Source organism: Bos taurus, chromosome 8, assembly GCF_002263795.3.
Source record: "Bos taurus isolate L1 Dominette 01449 registration number 42190680 breed Hereford chromosome 8, ARS-UCD2.0, whole genome shotgun sequence".
Taxonomy (NCBI): domain Eukaryota; kingdom Metazoa; phylum Chordata; class Mammalia; order Artiodactyla; family Bovidae; genus Bos; species Bos taurus.
In genome coordinates this window covers 110,047,593-110,068,220 of record NC_037335.1, presented here as the reverse complement: position 1 = coordinate 110,068,220, position 20,628 = coordinate 110,047,593, and the positions used below count along the sequence as shown (strand labels likewise).

Below are 20,628 nucleotides of genomic sequence, written 5' to 3'. Positions count from 1 at the left end.
TCTCAATATTGAGCAAAGTGAGTGTGTATTATGAGAAACTTTGATGCAGTCGTGCCCACTACTTGATGTTTTATAGGAATGTCTTTTTAAAACATATTTATTCATTTGGCTGCATTGGGTCTCAGTTGCGGCACGTGGGACCTTTTGTTGTGGCACACAGACTCCCTGGTTTTTGCATGTGGGCTCTAGAGCTGTAGGCTCAGTTGTGGCTCAGGCTTAGTTGCTCTGCGGTGTGTGGGATCTTAGTTCCCCAATCACAGATCAAACCCACATCTCCCACATTGCAGGGTGAATTCTTAACCCTTGGATGACCAGGGAAGTCCCTATAGGAATTTCTTCTGATTATATAATTCATGCTATATAAATAACTCTATCGGGAAAGAGTAATCCCAGTTTTAGCTTAGGAGACATTGAGAACATTAGCGAAAGTTTATAAATATATGCTAAATTTCTAAATAGAACAGGTTAGAGTAGGAAACAAGCAGAAGTAATAAGGAGAAAGGATTCCCAGATGAGCTAGGAACTGAGTTGTGCCTTACAGATTATGGTTTGGGAAGGCAAGAGACAAAATTCAGGAGGATTTCCTAAGGTTATACAGGATGAGAAATCTGATCTGCTAGAAGTGAAGTGAAGTGAAGTCGCTCAGTTGTGTCCAACTCTTTGCGACCCCATGGACTGCTGTCCCTGTCCATGGGATTCTCCAGGCAAGGATACTGGAACAGGTTGTCATTTCCTCTTCCAGGGGATCTTCCCAACCCAGGGACTGAACCTGGGTCTCCTGCATTATAGGCAGAGGCTTTACTGTCTGAGCCACCAGGAAAGTTTGCAATACCAATGCAAATACCAATGCAAATTCTGTCATGGCCTCCTTGTTCTCTTTTTAAAAAGAAATGAAAGGAGAAAAGTGCACTCAGTTCTATCCTGATTCACGTATCTAGTGTTCATGAATCAACAGCTGGCTTTTAAAAAATTCATTTGCCTGTTCCTTATGCCCATATATTTCAGTGGGAGTTGCCCCAGTGAGGGTAGAGTTTGGCTGCAGGAACCAGATGTGGGTTGAGCAATGTCTTTGTGTGCAAACACAAGGTCCTTTATGTACTGACAGATGGCCGCCCCGCACATCACCACTGCTGTTCCAACCTGTTTAACTGGGAAAGAGTTAGTCAACAGTATCTTTTCATTTCTGCTTTTGGAATGCATTTCTAATATTTTCCTGATTTACATTTAGATATATTGAATTTAATAAATGGAGAAATCAGATAGCATTTTATCTCAGTAAAGGAGTATACCTAGTGAGAGCCTGACTGTTAATATAGCCTTAGAATGTTGTCAGGGTTGACTTATATGTAGACAGTCATCTACAGATTTGAGATTTTTTAATGTGTCTGTAGTAGGTTAGTGTACCAGGTGCATCATTTTAAAACTGCCTCTATGAGATGATGAAGTTCTGTTGTGTAATATCCTTTCCCGTAAAACCTGTGGTGGCTGCTGTGTGGTGTGTGTTGAAATATTTACTACTTTGCATTTTTAATTATGGGAATATGCCGCAGGGCAGAAGACAAAACTTTACTCATGAAATAAACTTATGCTGAAATAAATGTCAAATAGAAAGATGACAAAATCTCCAAGACTCATATTCATATGGGGCTCTGAAAATCACCTGTTGTGTAATAACCAGGAGTAACAGTTGCTTGTGTAAACTCTTATTTATTACTTTTCCTATAATTCTGGGACATAGAAACGTTATTTCATCACCAGAAATAATTTAAAACTGAGGAAGCCTTTGTCATTTTATCCACACATTTCATTTAATAGAGATTGCATTTGCCAACTGTATATCAAAAGATATTATTCCTATGCTCATGGAGCTTGAAATGGAAAGATAGAAATATAAACAAAATAGCATTTATAAAGCACACAGGAGATTCAGGAGGTCTCGAGAGAGGAGATTACATTTAAATTAAAATTTGAATGATGAGTAGACGTTTATGTGAAAGAACAAGCCATCTTTAGTAGACTGCAAGGGGCTCACTGTTTGCTGAAGCAGGAACACTGGAGGCAGAGAGGGAGGTTTGAAGAGATGGGAGTTGTGTCTCTCTGCTTCCTGCTGTGTGTCTAACACCTGGAGTCGTGCCTGGTACAAGGTGGACACAGTGAACACGTGGTGAGTGAACAGTTGGAGAAGAAATAGGGCTGGACCACCGAGGGCCTGAAATGCCGCGTCAATTAGCCTGTCCGCTGAAGACTGCTGAGTGTGTAGTAACATTGGATTTGCTCTCTAGAATACTTACTCTTTCAGAAGTCTGCTGGATGGAGAGAGTGAGCTCAGGCAGAGAGATCTGGGAGAAGGCTATTGTGTAACTGTTCAAGCAAGAAGAGTTAAAAGGCTGATCTAAGCCAGTGGCGTTGGCAGTGGTGCTGGAGAGGAGGGAACCAGTGTACGCAAGAAAAATCCACAGAACTGGGTGGTTGATTTTATTTATGGAGTGAGAGAGAGAGATGACTTCCATGTTTCTTTCTGACCTTAGGCTTTAGCGTGTTCATTTTCTATGGGATGTTCAGATAGAGATGACTGGGAGACAGTTGTGCACATATTAGGTGCCAAGCTCAAGAAACCTTATAAACTAGCATATTGTAAGGAAAACAAAGCTTCGTAGGTTTAATTTTATTTTAAAATAACTTTACTCTTTACCCCAATTATTTTTCTTGAAATTATACCAATCTTTAGTTTACATCACCTTTTTCTGGTATACTTCAGTGTTTCTTTCCTTGAAGGTAGAATTTTAAAAGGTAGCCATCGTGGTCAGAAGCAGGTAACTGATGTCAGGCTTTATCCTGTCATGGCTCGTTTGTTTCAGGAAATGTTTCTACAGTGCCAAATGGTTTATGTCTTAGAAAATAAATCATGTAAAGTTCATGGTAAAACCGATTAGACTAAAATTTGAATGTTAATAAATGGCCAGACCGGGGCTTATTCAGCAAAGGCACTGAGTGCATTGAGGTTTTAGTGTAAATAATGCATGTCTGTTACAGCTTGGAAAGCTCTGTGTTATTCAGTGTGTTTTTGTCTTAAATCCTCCTTTCAATACAGAGTATGGTCTGCCCTCCTGGTCTTCTAATTATTAACTAAATATCATCTGTAGTCAAACAAACGGGAAAAAAAAAAAAAACAAAAGAAAATGTTTTTTCCTCCCAGCTATTGGTGACCCTTGTGAACATTAACATAACATGTCACAGTGAATTGATGTAGTTGCTGTTGATCAAACGTGTAATTTTCCCTAAACCGTATTGCAGACTCTACTACTTGTTTCATTTTATTAAGTCACTTTTAGGTCAGTTGGAAATTTTTTAAAGAAAAAATTTAAGTTTTATTATTTATAATACTAAAAGACTATTATTTTGCTTCTTCTGAGAAACTCCCCCAGGTCTATAGTTATGTACATGCTAATAATATTAATATGAATAATCAAGTTCATATAAATGTATGAACCATTTGGTACCAAAGTATTTATTTGTTTAACAAGTTTATTTGTATTTGGTACCAAAGTGTTTATTTGTTTAACAAATTATGTACAGGGTACTTTCATAGACCTTGTGGGAAGTAAATAAGACAATGGGAAAACAAACGGAGCTTCTGGCCTGGTAAGGTTATAAAGACACAGGCTTCCCTGGTGGCTCAGTGAAGAATCTGCCTGCCAAGGCAGGAGACTCAAGAGACACAGGTTCAATTCCTGGGTTGGGAAGATCCCCTGGAGAAGGCAATGGCAACCTACTCTGATACTCTTGCCTGGAGAATCCCATGGACAGAGGAACCTGGCAGGTTAACAGTCCATGGGGTCTCACAGAGTCGGACATGACTGAGCAACTAAACAGCAACCACAAATATATATGTAATATATTTATATATATATATATATATAATAATAGTACAAAGTAGAACAACCACAAATATATATTTATATATATATATATAATCATAGTACAGAGTACAACAACCACAAGTATATATTTATATATATATAGTTATAGTACAAAGTAAAAACTGACCCACATCATAAAATAGAAAGATAAAATGTTAAGGAGATTAAGAAACTGGGAGATGTCACTTATAGCTGGAAAAATCAGAGATGATGTCATCGAGGAGATAGCTTTTGACCTCAGTTTTGAAGGAAGGAAAGGATTTAGACATACGGAAGTGGAAAAGGTGCAAAAGAATGCTACAGAGCAGGAAGCAGCAAGATGAACATCTCAGAGATGTGCTTACACAGGATGTAAGGTGAAGGGGGAGTCGGGACAGAGGAGATACATCTGGCAAGCCCTGCCGGGGTCAGGTCCCAGATGGGACAGATGCGTTAAGGGCCAGACGCGCGATTTGGATTTTATTCACAAAGCACTTTTTAAGCAAATGAAAGACCAGCCGTGCATGCCAGCAGTGGTAGAATGGATGGCTGTAAGCAGGCGGAGAGCCAAGGCAGGGTGAAAGCTAGGGAGACCGGGGCGACGACGACGGAGAGGAAGGAGAGTAGTGAGAATGGCGATCGCCCAAGGAGAGCGCTGTTTCTGTGCATAGTCGTCTAGAAAGTTTATGGCTCTGTGCTTTAATGCATGTACACAAATCGAGAGGCAGTTTGTGTTTCCAAGTTGAATTTAGCGAATTGCTCAGTCCCAGGGTTCCTTCCTCGGTCCGTACCCGTGTGCTCACCGCTCTTCCTTTGTCGCCCGCTGCCTCTCCTCTGCTCCTGTAGCTGCCGCCACCCGCTGCGTCCCATGGGGTCTTTATCCCCACAAGCCTTGCTGCTGAGTGCCAAGCAGTGTCCCCACACCCATGTTCTTTCTGTGTCGCTAGAAATAAACCCAAGGGCCTGTACCTGTGAAGATTTTTAAAAACTATTCATCTTTATAGAGAGCTCTGTGGCGGTGGCAAATATAATAGATATGGGGAAGTTGAGCGCTTATGTAACTGTCAGACTTTCCACAAACAGGGTTCAAATGTAGGCATGCCTCCTTTAGTTTCCAGTTAATTACTCTGACGCTCATATGCCTCAGTAGCACAAACCCAGTGTCCTCTTTTTGAGTCAGTCCATTCCCCAACAATTGCTTACTAGCTTTCCAGTAGCTCGAGGAGTTAGTCCTCCTCTAATGCTGAGTATCAGCTGGACGTGATTCTGATCAGTTCACTGATGTTGTTGTTTCTCACTCATATATTGAATTTGGGGTTGAGGCCTGGCCCTCAACCTGATGTGATCAGTGATGCTCGATCACTACTGGCGGTTGATTTTCCTGGACCAGGATAATTGGCAGCAACAGTTATCTGAGGGAAGATGAACCCACTCCCTTGGTTCCCAGTTCCTTCAATGATGCTCTAAACTGGGGCTCTAAAGTTACAGAAATTTAGCAATTGACTCCTTTAGTGTATATGTGCAGTTCCATCTAGTGTACAAGCCAGTTCCAAGAGTACTGGTTGAGGACATTTTGTAGCATCTTTTACCTAACAAATCCCAAATATCCCTCCTTCCCCAATACAAAAGGTCTTGTTAAACACCTCTCTCAGACAGTGGGACTTGTTCACTCTAAACTTACTAAGGGAACCGTAACTTAAATGATTCTTCTCCCACCAGTAGGATCTGCTTGAAAGTTATTTTCCAGCAAATAACCCCTGCCCACATGGCAAAGCAGTTGCAAACTTCTCTTGCAAAGGAGAAAAAATGCGCGTATTTAATCTCTAGTTCAACATCTCTCTGATAGGACATTTTGCTATACTTAAAAAGTTAAAAAATCTTACAAACATGAAGTATTTTTCTGGGCTGTACTTTGACTTCTTTCTGAGATGAAACTAGCACACAACACAACTTGGGAAATACTACTGACATTATCGTTGTTCAGTCGCTCAGTCGGGTCCAACTCTTTGCGACCCCATGGACTGCATGTAGCCCAACAGGTTCCTCTGTCCATGGAATTTCCCAGTTAAGAATACTGAAGTGGGATGCCATTTCCTACTCCAGGGGATCTACCCAACCCAGGGATCTCCTACATTGGTAGGCAGATCCTTCTACCACTGAGTCACATTATTACTACAACCATCAGCCCCAGAATGTACAGCATTAACATTTATTGACTGTTTACTATGTGCCAAGCTAAGTGCTTTATATGTACTATCTTGTAAAGATAAACAACAGCTGACTGAAGTGGAATTATTCTCATTTTACAGATGAAGAAACTGAGACTTGAGTAATTTGCCCCCTAACAGGCAACTGGTAAGTGTCAGAACAGGGCTGCAGCCGACACCTGTCTGACTGCACTGACACCTGTCTGACTGCACTGCCTTCAGGAGTCCCTGGGCCTTGTTTGTGTGGCTGAGCCTCTGCTGCTTTTCCAGATAAGCATAGTGACCATCCTAGTTTAGCTACTGTACAGACAGACTCCTAGCACGAAAAGTTACCGTTTGAGTGGCAAAGATAATACTGTTAGTGGTAAGTCATGTGAGTATCCTGTCCTCCCTGATATGATAAAAGGAGGAGGGCATGTTACTTCTGTGATATCCTTACCCCAAATTCATAACCTCAGTCTAATCCTGACAAGACAACAGACAAATCCAAGTTGAGGGACATTTTACAAAATGCCTGACTGGTGCTCTTCAAAAGCTTCGAGGTAGTAAAAGATGAGGGAAGACCAAGACACGATCAGATTGGAAGAGGCTGGGGGATGAGCAATGTAAGGTGATGTCCTGGACTGGACCCTGGAACAGGAAAAGAACCTTGGCATAAAAATTAGGAGAATCTGACAAAATCCATAGTTAGTAGCAATATAGCAAAGTTCTTTTTCAGTTTTTATGAATACACCAGGGTTACATGAGAAGTTCACAGGAGGATAAATAGTACACGGGCGCCCTCTGTGCTACCTTTACAACTTTTCTTTACTATTATTTCAAAATAAAAAGTTAATAGAATAGTTATTTGGAACAGTCCATCAAGGGAATATGGATAGTATTACTGTCTTATTATGAGGGAGGAATTGGTCCTGGTGACAGTTCTTAGCCTTTAGGTTCAGAAGAAGAATCAGGATAAGGAAAGAAACTTATTGTGAAAATCTTCCATTTTAGATGTATGACCTTCTGGTTAGAATATACAATCAAATTCATAGCCTATTTTAATGTTTTAAATGTATTTTTTTTTCTCTAAAGTTTTAAAAGAAGAGCTTCTTAAGTAGACTTGGGCTGAAATAGTAGGACCCTTGTTCCCGAAGAGAAGGCGTTTCTTCCTGTGTCCCCTGAAGAAAAATTGAATCAGCATGACTTTTTCCATCTCAGATCATTTTTTTTTCATAGCAAGAAATATGTTTCCTATAGGGTAGAAAGAAATATGGGACTACTCATCTTTTTTTCTCTTTGATTTGATTTCCACTAAAAATATCTAAATTCCTCAGTCACAGAGAGAGAGATGTGGACTCGAAGCCTCTGTAGATCTCCTTTAAAAAGGAGTATGAGCGCTTCAGCCACGATTATTTTGACATTCAGAGTGTACGCGACTAGTTTAAAATTCGTCCCATAAAATCTCATTATTATTAAAGTCACTACCATGCTATTTTATTTATTAAGTTAATTCTCTGGTATGATATATTCCATGAATTTCAATAATTTGAGATTTTCGAGTTTGTTCCTATGTTTAGAAACTTAGTAGGTTTCTGGGGAATAAAGTCATTTACAAACAATATTCTTTTCTCCTGTACATTTTCTCATTTCATTCTAACAACAACCCTGAGGGGTAGGTAACAATTATTTATCCACCAAATTATAGATGAAAAGTAGTATTTGAAAGTTCCAAGAGAAGCCCAAAGCTGGATATCTATTAATTACCACAGTGAGAAGGAGTCATTGCAGGGTCTTCCGACACCGTATCCCATGTTCTTTCTGTTGCATTAAACTTCCATGGCATGCAGTTCTGGGTTTGGTCAGGAGTTCTTAACCTAAGATGGGGAAGTACACGAAATGCAATGGTGATCTGGGCATTTTTCTGTGGAGAAGATCTGCAGCATTCAGTAGATTCTCAAAGAGATCTGAGATACCATCGAGTTTAAGGAATTTTCTGAATACTATACAGGAAGAACATGGATGTTCTTCTCCCATTGCCAAAAGCAGTGATGAAAATACGGCTTATGTTATCCGTAACAGAATCCCTTCGTCTCTTCTGCCCATTCCTGACACATACACTACACTACAACGCCATCTCTTTAATTTATATTTTTCTTGGTCTTGAGTTGATTTTTTTTAAAGAGTTCTACAGTTAAATAGGATGTCCAATAAAACAGATATTATAGATGTTTGAAAGGCTTTTGCAGGGAAATAGTTTTAGCTTTCTGGACTAAGCTGTTCACCTAAGGAAATTACGTAATTCAGTAGGAGGACCAGAAGGAAATGAACACCTAATGAACACTGTTAAACCTCGATGCTTGATGCTTTATGCATATAATGTCTCTGATTTCTCAGAACAGTGTAGCTATCTTGCTCTTGGAGGCTAAGTTTCTCAGCCGTATGGCCTAACTAATAGATTTGAGTCTAGGTCTTTCTTCAAGGCTTTCCCCACTGTATAGAAATGTCCCCTAAAGTAGAATGAGCAAGATTAGATATGGCAGTGTCTCAGTAGAAGTGCAGAGCTGGGTGTGGGTTAGCATGACTCATCCGCCTAAGAACTGGCCCATAGAGACATAAAGCTATTAATAGAAGTTACATCTGGGCACTGTGAAGATAAATATTTCATGCGTGCGTGTGTGCTCCATCACGCAGTTGTGCCTGACTCTTTGAGACCCCATGGACTATAGCCCATCAGGATCCTCTGTCCATGGAATTTTCCAGGCAAGAACACCGAAGCAGGTTGCCATTTCCTACTCCAGGGGATCTTTCTGACCCAGGGATCAAACTCACATCTCCTCTGTCTCCTGCACTGACAGGCTGATTCTTTACCACTGAGCCACCTCAGAAGCCCAGATATTGCATAGAAGGAAACAATTTGAAATAATGAGAGTATCTGTAGAGAATCCATATCTATAAAGACTCATTAGAAAGGCAGAAATTAGCACATTAATGGATATCAAAGCTGTGTCCACCTGACTTGCTGGCAGGCATTTGACATGTTGGAGATCTGAAAACAAGTGTCACGGACCTAACCACTGAGGTGAAAAGTAGGCAGACAGAGCAACTAGGACCCAGAGCCAGGCCTTGAGAAATTAGTTGTAATTCATCTATTCAGATAATAATTGTAATTCAGTCATTGAGAATAAAGGGGTCTGAGGTTAACTGAGCCAGTAAGCGAATGGAACTTAATGACAGGCAGATCACTGAGGTTGATTGCTTATGTCGGAAATGATACCAAATAACGGGTTCAGCACTAAGCCTAGAAGTAGAAATTAAGCAGCTTTACCAGTCAGGGCTAGGAGTATTAAAAGTATTAATAGGTAGTAAAATAAGAATAATCTTATTAACCTAGTGCAGGGGTTCTCTAAGTAGGGTTTCCAGACCAGTATCAGCATAACCTAGGAATTAGAAATGAAAATTCCTGGGGCCAACCCTAGACCTATTGGATCCAAAATCCTGGGACAGGGCCGAGCAGCCTTCCAGATGCATGCTTAGATTTGAGCACCATTGATCTAGTGGACAATATTGCCCCCTAAAACCTAATATCAACTTATATGTAGGAGAAAAGTGAAAGAAAATTAAGTCACTCAGTCATGTCCGACTCTTTGCGACCCTGTGGACTGTAGCCCACCAGTCTCCTGCGTCTATGGGATTGTCCAGAGAAATGGGTTGCCATTTCCTTCTCCAGGGGATCTTCCCAACCCAGCGATCAGAACCCAGGTCTCCCACATTACAGGCAGATGCTTTAACCTCTGAGCCACCAGGGAAGCAGCATGTAGGAGAAAACCAGAAGGCCTTCTAGCCTCTGTTCTTTGTTTATATGAGGACTGTGTCCATTAAAGGGGCCCTTTTAGCAGAGTCAGGATATTGAGGTTAAGCAAAATAACATTTTCGTTGAGAGCTAGTACTTATTTTTGGAAAACAGGTATTGCCTAGTAAAGTTGATCATGCACAAACTCAATGACCTTGCAGTACCATTCCTTGGTAAGTACCCTAGAGAAATGCATGCTGTTGTGTACAGAAGGGACATATAAGAAGGCTCACAGAAGCCTTTGGTATCCAAAATAACAAATGAAAACAGCCCATGTGTTTAGAAGAGTGAATAAATAAATAGGATTATATTTATGTGATGAAATACAGTACAGCAGAGAAAAATGAATGACTATAGCTATAACAGTTTACTGTGATGAATTTCAAAGCATAATATTCTATGGATCAAGAAAAAAGTGAATTGGAGAGTACATAATTGTTTCTATTAATAAAGTTTAAGAGCAGGCAAAACTATGTGATAAATGATTTAGTAATACATATAGAGATGGTAGGGTTTCCCAGATGGCCCTAGTGGTAAAGAACCCACCTGCCAATACGGGAGACATAAGAGATGTGGGTTCGATCCCTGGGTTGGGAAGATCCCCTGGAGGAGGATACGGCAACCCACTCCAGTGTTCTTGCCTGGAGAATCCCATAGACAGAGAGCCTGGCGGGCTACAGTCCACAGGGTCACAAAGAGACGGACACGACTGAAGTGATTTAGCATGCACACACGCATAGAGATGTTAAAATTCTTAAAAAGCTCGAGAATGATCAAAACTTAATTGCTTCTGTGGTAAGAGAAGGGGATGCAGTTGAGGAGGGCTACATAAGGGGCTTCAAATGTCTCCCTAGTAGATATCAAAGTTTTGAATGTATTGTTCTTTCAGTTGTATTATCTTTAAATTTGTCTACTTTTGAATGAATAAAAAATTTAATAATTTAAGAATGAAAATTGAAGTACTTTCCAAAGTTATAACAATAAACTTGCTAGGGGGTAAAAGAAAGCTTTGCAAGGAAACTGGCTGAAATCGGGCATTTGCAAACAGTGCTGGATACAAATAGGAAACTAGCGCTCCCAAGTCTTGGAATCGTGCTGAGACAGATTGGAAGAAATATCTCATTTCTTGGGCAATTATTTTAAAGTCTCATTCAATTGGAGATATTTAAATGACTGATGACCAAGCCAGCAGAAGATAGACACAAAAAGCTTCTTCTAGGAGTTTTGCAAATCTATGAAGATGAGCACATTAAATCCTTCTAAATTGCTTTCATATGTGTATAGAAGTAACCTAGAATATAGGAGAAAAGCATTTTGTTTGTAGGCGGGAAACTTAGGCTGTAATTCTGATTACCCTCTGGCTGTGTGACCTTGAGAAATAAGTCATTCATATTACTATTTTCTAACAATTGGGGGTATTGAGAATATTATTATTTTACCATTTAAGGAGCTACTAAAATTTGGAAGACACTTAAATATGTAAACTGAGACCATTTTTGAAACAAGGATTATTATTTTTCAGATGTGGAAATTTAACTTGCCCAGTAATCAAACAGCAAGAAAGTGACAAAACTGAGGCTAATGAACATAATATTGTAAGAACAACAACAAAAGAACAGAATTAAGTCGTGCATAGATAAATATTGCTCTATGCACTTTCTTTATAAGCCTATAGTAGGGGTTAAGATGCATACTGTCCCCTGACCACTGCACTCCTTAGAGGGCTCGGAACTCAAAGGCTTAGTTAGGTATAGAGGACTTGGTCCTCAGAACGGTTAATATCAACATTTTGAGCTAAACAGGTTTTTGTTTGCTCATCTGGAAACTAAACTACCACTTATGCTGTGAGAAAATGAGTTCTAAATTCTAAGAACTACAAGTAATTTTTAGAACACAGCATGTACACAAATTAAGTATTAATAATCGTCCTTTTACTAAGCAAACCTTTTACAATGGTTACAAAAGACTACAAATGTTAACACATGTGAGAAGCATAATCTTTTCAAGAACATGACACTGGGACTTCATGCTTTTTCTCTTTTCAAAATGGCTTTTGAGATGCAGAAATCTCCATCAAATAATGGAGTAATTGTGTGGGTTTGAGAATTCCTATGGCTGTATTTCTTCCATTTTAAAAAAATGAAGGAAATAAGAAATAACTTTCTTAGTTTAAGTTTGCTTTCCCAAGTTGTGGCTCTGGAAATATGATACTTTTATTTTTTTTGCCATTAAGTTTTACTTCTGACTTTTCAAATAAACTTTTAAATTTGATTTTGGTAAGATCAGCTATCAGAAATATTTTTACACTTAGGCAATGCCCTTTTTGAGTATTAAGAATTTCTGCCTGAATATGAATTTCCTCTAAAAATATTTTAGACTATTTGCCCTCAAAAAAATAAGGAATGTTTAGCATAATAGCCCAATGTTTTCAACAATAAAGCTATCTTTTTTCTTTCTTCCAGAAAAGAAGCTTTGGTCATCGCATAATAGTATTTTCCATGATTGTAGAAAGACAGAGGAACACTAAATGCAAATTGTCTTTTGCCAAATTATTGAGTTTCTTTCATAGAAAGGTTTTTTCATTACCTTTACAAACCGCGAGTCAAACATGAAATTAAGGATTGTTAATTAACTTTTCATTTTGTTTATTTTCCCATGTAGAAGCTTTTTCTGGTTAGAAAAACTTTCACTAGCTGCCTTTTAATACTACTTTTAATATATTGGGAGAGCTTACAGTAAGAAATTTCCTCTTAATTTCAGATTCTATTTTGACTAACAGTTTAAGTCTCTTTCTAAACTAAATTGCTTTTAGTTATTGAAAGAGGCAGAAGAAGAAAATTAATACACTTAATTGTTTATCTGTCTCTGTTTCTTGTTCTTTCCATGTCAGAGTGCCACATGGAAGCTGTTTGAAAAAGGAGGAAGGAGAAAAAGCAGGGCTTCTGAATACATTGATTTCCCCTAATTAGAGCCAGGTCTCTGTAGTGACTCTGTGACTGCTTACTGATGACATGGTATCTAAAGGTGTGCCATCATGTAAGTTATAACTTATAAATCTTAGGAAGAAAATAGATCATGTTTTTGATAATATAAAAAACATCAAGACATTTGGCAATTTAGAAAAAATTAGATCAATTTAGCTGGCTGATACAGAAGCATATCAGGCCTCTCTGGCTTTGGTCCCACCTAATATAGGATTTTGCTGATTCTCAATTTTTAAGTTTTCTTTCCAAAAACTGTTTCTACCATGTGTTCATAATGTTCTCTCTTTTCCGAGCCACATTTTGGCTGCAAACTAGTAGTTACCCCATAAAGTCTTGTCATTTTTCTAGGTTTGTTAACAGAATTTTAAACATAAACAAACTTGTCTGTCTTTGCCTACTCGAGATTCTAACTGATTTTCTTCACAATTCACAGAAAAAAATTAAAGATTTAGGACCCATTGTCTTCATCTTCATCGTTCTTTCATTGTTTTAAGTATTGATTATGTGCCAAACACTGTGCTAAGTACCCTGCATATGTGATCTTTAATCCTCACAATAACTCTACAGAGTTTGGTCTAATTATCTTCGTTTTACAAATGAGAATACTGAATCCAAGACAGAATAAGTACTCAGTCGTAGCTAGTTACTAGCAGAGCTGGAATTTCAACCAAGCTCTCTGTGTCTCCTCAGGCTATGAGTTTTCCATAGACTCTGATACCTCCCTTCCTGTGTCCCACCCTTCCTACCCTAGTAAAATATTGGAAATTCTGAGGATTCTCCACCCACTCATCTTAAACAAAACAGAACCCTTAAAATGATAGTTTGGCTAGTACTTGTGTGACATAAATATGTACTATATCTTGAGATGATATAGTACATAGTATATAGTATATTTGAATTTTCTTTTGAAAAATGAATCACTTCATGTCAGAAAATACATTCTTTGTTTACATTTTGAGAGAGATTTTTTTCAGTGTTTATAATAGTTGTTCACACCTGTGAATGTGATAAAATCTATGCTAAGCACTGACACCATAAGAAAATCTGCTCATTCTGTCTGGGATAGTTTAAGATGCATAGTATATACTTGGCTATATTCAGTGTAGCTTAGTTCCACAGTGTTTGTGCTTCCTTTATAAATGATTCCACGTTCACCTTTCTAGTATAGCTATCCGTACTTCATTAACTCTTTGTGCCGATGGTACTAAGTTACTTTAGTTGTGTCTGACTCTCTGCATCCCTGTGGACTGTAGTTCACCAGGTGCCTCTGTCCATGGAATTCTCCAGACTAGAATAGTGGGCGATTGGGTTGCCATTTCCTCGTCCAGGGGATCTTCCTGACCCACGGTTTAAACCCATGTCTTTACGTCTCCTACTTTGGCCTGCGGGTTCTTTAACTAGCACCACTTGAGAAACCCCAATCAGTTCTTTACTAGCAAGTAACTCGTGTCTATAAAAAGTGATGCCAGATGAGGAAATTCCGTCTTAAATTCTTGGTTAGTTGATGTCAGCAGTATAGATTTCTAACTTTTCAAAATCCAGTTCTGTGCCCTTATTCTCCAGATATGAAGATGTGAGTCTGCTTCCTTCATTTTAAATCTGTGGATAAGCATAAGTGGTCTATTAACAGGACTTTTTTTTTTGGCTTTTTCTTTTTTTGAAATTTCATTGCATTTATATCATTGACCTTTGCTTCAAAAAGCATTCAACAGTCTTTAACAGAGGGAGACCATGAAAGGGGGTGTTGTAAAGGCTTTCTTCTATAAAAGAAGTCATACAGGGAAAGCCTTATATTTGCTGAGTGATTTAATTCTTATATGTGCAGAAGTTGGCCGTGGGCCATGAGGAACATGGTGGGCAGGCACTGCTGGTTGCAGGCTCACGACCACATCTCCCTACTTCAGCCTGTATTTTTTTAAAAAGAGAGAGAGAAAAAAGCACCTCCTCTCTTGTTTTAAAATCTACCCGAGAAAAGTGATGCATGGTATCTAGACTAGTCAATTGCCTTATCAAGATTCATCAAGTCACTTTAAAAAGAAAAAATCAAGAACTGAGGAGCATATTCTCCAGGGAGAAAGATGCCTGCTTAAATCAGTCTTCTGAGTGCCTAGAGCAGAATTATGAAGGGAAAGTTCACTTATAGGAATAGCGACTACTTTGGGAGCATTGGCTATATTATGCTTATGAGATATTATTAGGGGATTGGGTATTCCAAGGTAATACCTTTTTCTTATAGATGGTGAATTGATCAGACACTGTCATTAAGTAGCTGTGTATCCTTCTCTTTACCAAATAATCTAATATCTATAGAGAAATGGGGAGCAAACATATTTTGATTAACATTTTTAAAGGCTTAGAAACTGGCTAATGAAGTATTATTAGCCAGTCTCCAAAAGGTACATTATATCCTTCATAATTTTCTGATAGTATAGTGAGACTTAGCAGTTGACTGGTTCCTTCTTGTTGAGTCATAAGATAATCCTGAACTTCATATTTGATGAATACAGGTTTACTTTGCTAGATCTTTAAGTACCTCAGGGTATTTTTATGTAAGACTGTGTATATGTATGTAGGTAGGGTTTTTTTTTTTTTCCCAGTTGTTTTCTCTTTTGCAGAGTTACTTGAGAGACATGCTTGGAAATGTAAATTTCTATTACAGTTTTAAAAATCATCTTCTCTAGTCTGATCGATGCAGACTTCAATTAAGATTAACTAAAATCACTGTGGACGCAGGCTGCAGCCATATTAAAAGATGCTTGCTCCTTGGAAGAAAAGCTATGACAAATCTAGATAGTGTATTGCAAAGCAGAGACATTACTTTTCTGACAAAGTCTGTGTAGTCAAAGCTATGGTTTTTCCAGTAGTCATGTGTGGATGTGAAAGTTGGACCATAAAGAAGGCTGAGCACCAAAAAATTGATGCTTTTCAACTGTGGTGCTGGAGAAGGCTCTTGAGAGTCCCTTGGACAGCAGGGAGATTCAAGTTAACCCTAAAGGAAATCAACCCTGAATACTCATTGAAGGACTGATGCTGAAGCTGAAGCTCCAATACTTTGGCCACCTGATGCAAAGAGCTGACTCCTTTGGAAAGACCCTGATGCTGGGATAGACTGAGGGAAAGAGGAGAGGTGGCGACAGAGGATGGGGTGGTTGGTGGTGTCACTGATGCAATGGGCATAAGTTGGAGCAGATTTCGGGAGATAGTGAAGAGCGGGAATGATATGCTATAGTCCATGGGGTCACAAAGAGTCGGATACAACTGAGTGACTAAATAACAACAAATACATCAAAATCTGGGTTGTGTCTCTGAGAACCTTGGGACTTTGCTAGGCTGCAGTGTCTTCAAGCAGAAAAAACTCTCAGATTTAAGGGAGATCTGAAACTTACTGGCAATGAGAAGAGAGACTGGGTTTATTCTGGGCAAGGCAGAAACAGCTCACTGAGGTCAAGAACCTAAATAAATGGTGAATTGTGGTGCTTGGAATCTACAGAATAAAGCTTGATACCCAAGTGGATATCAGATTATTTGGCAGGCAAATTTATTATACAAATTTAGAGTTAAACTGAGGGAGGGTAGGTAGCATAGTGGGAAAGTCTGCCTTCGTATAAATAAACCTGCCTTTATTAGGTGTGGACAGTAACTTTAACCCTTTGAATTCCCTCAGTAGTAAAATGAGGGTTATGACTGCCACCTTGTAGAGTTCCTTTGAAGATTAGAAAGAATATGTATTTATTGACATAGGCCCCAAATAAATGATTACTTACTGTTTTTATCATCATCACCACTTCTTTCAGATGTTTCCGTTTTACATTTTCTGTAAATTTGTTAGTCAAGAAATTGCATAACCCAATATATTAAGCAGCTTTAAGGTAGAAATACAGAGTTTGATAGGTAACTTCTCAGGATATAAGGCTTTAAGATATGTTAAGTATTTATTATTTACATAAGCATGGGTTTCTTTCCTTTCTTGACTGGCTTTGAGTAAAGCCCTAAAAATATACCATGTAGAACTATTTTTCTGCTCCTTTTTGGCACACCCTGGGATATTGCAAAGAACCATGAGTTAAGTGGGAGAGAGAAGTGAATTTCAACTATAACTGCTCAAAATAGTTTTTTTTAGGATAGAAGACAAAAGCCTCGTTATTTAGCCCAGGGCATGCTGATAAACAGAGAGGCACATCTGAATTAAAAAAAAAAGAAAATCTTAGGTTTGTATACTACAAGTAGAATCCACACAGCTGAAAGTTACTTTAGTCCCATTCTGCAAATTTTGACCCAAAGTTCCAATAATGCTCAAATTTAGAACTTCTATTTTTATTACAGAAATAGGAGTATGGGAAGCAGTAGGGGATTACTTTAACTGATATGTGTAAGAGCTGTGTAAGTATTAACAATTTTAGCTTAGGCTCCTGAAGTAGAATGAACATCCCCATGCTGCTGCTGCTGCTAAGTCGCTTCAGTCGTGTCCGACTCTGTGCGACCCCATAGACGGCAGCCCGCCAGGCTCCGCCATCCCTGGGGTTCTCTAGGCAAGAACACTGGAGTGGGTTGCCATTTCCTTCTCCAGTGCATGAAAATGAAAGGTGAAAGTGAAGTCGCTCAGTCGTGTCTGACTCTTAGCGACCCCATGGACTGCAGCCCACCAGGCTCCTCCATCCATGGGATTTTCCAGGCAAGAGTACTAGGGGCTCATTATTAGGAGCTGAGTCTCTAAAATAATTATATTGAGATGCAGTTCTACATTATATTGGCTCCCGTCCAATATGACTGGTGCCGGAACTCTACTGATTGAATTCTAAAAATTTGATGTCCAGAATGAGCGTGTATAGAAGAGTCACACTGTTGGAAAAAAGGGAAAAGTACTTTAGCTGTTTTGAGAGTCCTGGTCATTAGTGCAGCCTTTCGTTTTCCTTTTTCCCTCCCAGTGCTTAACTCTAAAATTCAGTTTGTGTGTTGAGCATTTGTTTATCAAGCATCTATTAATGGTCTGCAACAAGCAAGGCACTATACTGGACTCTGAAGACAGCAAGCTGGCTAGGATGGTGCCCCTGAGCTCTGCAAACTTACCCAGTAACAAGTATGACGAAGACTGTTAGAGCACACTATTCCTCTGCTCATGCTTGGCTTGAAAGTGTTCATTGCCCAGTTATGTTCGACTCTACATCTTGAAGATAACTTGAAAAAAGGCTGCATGATATGGCCTTTGCTTTAGGCCTTTAACAGTCTAACTAGAGTTACATATATGAAAGAAGGTAGCAAAATCCATAATTAGGAATAAAGTGTACAGTATAGAGAATGTTCTGTCAGGAGGCCAAAAGATCTCTGCTGACCACTCAGGGAGAAGTCATGGGAAAAGATGAACCTGAACATAGGAGAATTTTTAAGAGTTGAAGAAGAGGAAAGATATTGTAAGAGAGATGACTATAGAATAAATAACAAGAGATAATTTGGAAGAAAATCTGACCAAAACTGGTGGTATATTGAATTTGCATGAGTGACTGGAAGAGCATGGAGTCGAGAGAGAAGACTTGAAAAGTGAAACAAAAGTTTTAGTTTCGCTGATTGGAAAGAGGTGATATCACTGATGTAATGCACATCTAAGAAAAGAAAACAGGTTAATAAGAAGAAACGGGACACTAAATAAAATAGTTTTCTTACTTTAGATTTTTAGTCCTTTTTTTGGAGTTGACAATCAAGCATGTTTATTTGGGTTTAATACAGAAATGAATAGAGGTCCTCATTACAGTCATATTCACTTAGCTGGGAATTCCGGTTAATTGCCAGAATTGTGTTAATACAGCACTGGCCTAAAGTAGAAAATCATATTGAGTTTCTAGCACATTCATTAGAGTCCTTGTTTTTATATTTTTCAACCAAAAGCTAGACTGAGTGAGACCTGGGTGGTTTTCTTCTCCTCATCAGACCGGGCAGTTTGGGTGCCGGGCAGCTGTGGATGATCTGGGGACGAGGTGCAGCAGCAGTGCCGGCGCTGTACCCAGTGCTGTGCGTAAACAAAGATGTTGGAGGGCCAGGCACTTGAACTCTCCATGGTTCCTTTATCATTTATTCTAAACTATCCAAGTACAGAGAATTAAATTGTCAGAAATGATTAGTGTTATTAGCATGCTAATTGAATTAATAGTCATGAAGTTGCTCAACTTATAATTCAAAATAAAAATCACTCAGTATGTATAGCAACTAGAATCTAGCTGACACTATTTCTGCGTTAAGATCATCTATGACGAGATGTTAAGCAACAAAACCTTCAAACTGATTTATTTTGTTCATTGTCTTTGCTTTTATCTGCAGCTCTGGGAAATGTCAGTGCAAAGTGGGTGTCACCGGTTCTTCATGTGATAGATGCCAAGATGGATATTACGACTTTAATGAGAATGGCTGCTTGCCCTGCCAGTGCAATAATCGGTCTGCCAGTTGTGATGCCCTCACAGGTACACACTTTCCTTACCTTTTTATGTAATTAGTCCATTGTTCTTTTCATTTTGAAGTCCTTCTTCTCTGAGTTAATTCTTCCCAAAGAGTTTGTAAGGATCTTTCTCTTCTACGTAGGATGTAATAGGTCATAGCAAACCAAACTTCTTCATATAAATTTCAAAAATCATATTGGTTGGCAATCCATGGAAGCAATGAAAACTATATGAACTAAAATTCCAGAAAGGGTAGAACTCTTCCTAAGTAAGCTGATGCTCACCAGCCACTTTCCTTCCAAGGGACATTTGCCGATTCTGGGCACAGACTAAGGAGTGGGCTTGGTCCAAGTAAAAGGATTCTTCTTGAGGAAAGATACAAGAAGAACTTTTGGCAGTTATTTGGGGCTTCCATTATGAATTGGAAACTGTTGCTGCTGCTGCTAAGTCGCTTCAGTCGTGTCCGACTCTGTGTGACTCCATAGACGGCAGCCCACCAGGCTCCCCTGTCCCTGGGATTCTCCAGACAAGAACACTGGAGTGGGTTGCCATTTCCTTCTCCAATGCATGAAAGTAAAAATTGAAAGTGAAGTCGCTCAGTTGTGTCCGACTCTTCACCACCCCATGGACTGCAGCCCAACAGGCTCCTCCGTCCATGGGATTTTCCAGGCAAGAGTACTGGAGTGGGGTGCCATCGCCTTCTCTGAATTGGAAACTAGAGGAGCCCTAAACACAAGGCCAGTTTTCCCACAGGACGTTAAATGACTGTGCAGGAGATGGAAGGCTGGCCCAAAAGGTAGAAAGACATTTCTCAGTCTTATGGTGCTTAGGAGACAAAATCTTTTTAGAAAGAAAGGGCCTGCGACAACATATGGCCATCTGTCTGAAGACATTGCCAGATTCAAAAGGTAGATTCTGTGGGATTTAGGCTCACATCCATTATTCACATTCTAGATCTATTGCAGTCTTTCATGGCTGAGGAGACACCTGCTGGGTTCTCAATCAAAAGCCTTAGAAGGCTGTGACCAAGAAGTAGTGATGAGCCATAGGTGAACTGCCTCATACTAAAATTGCCGTTCATCCTCAACCTATCTCAACTTCTGACTGAATTGGGGTGACCCTCTCATTACATCCGCCTAACAGAGGTAAATAGATGGGGAAACAGTGGAAACAGTGTCAGACTTTATTTTTTGGGGCTCCAAAATCTCTGCAGATAGTGATTGCAGCCATGAAATTAAAAGACGCTTACTCCTTGGAAGGAAAGTTATTGCCAACCTAGAT

General features: G+C 39.2%; 1 protein-coding gene across 1 annotated transcript in view; it reads left to right on the top strand.

The window, feature by feature from the left end:
* The window catches only part of MEGF9 (multiple EGF like domains 9), an 80,662-nt gene that overhangs the window by 41,907 nt on the left and 18,127 nt on the right, over positions 1-20,628 (top strand). The window contains exon 3 of the mRNA XM_003586445.5: positions 19,232-19,371. Within this exon, the coding sequence (XP_003586493.2) occupies positions 19,232-19,371 (140 nt within the window). The remainder of the gene's footprint in view (positions 1-19,231; positions 19,372-20,628) is intronic.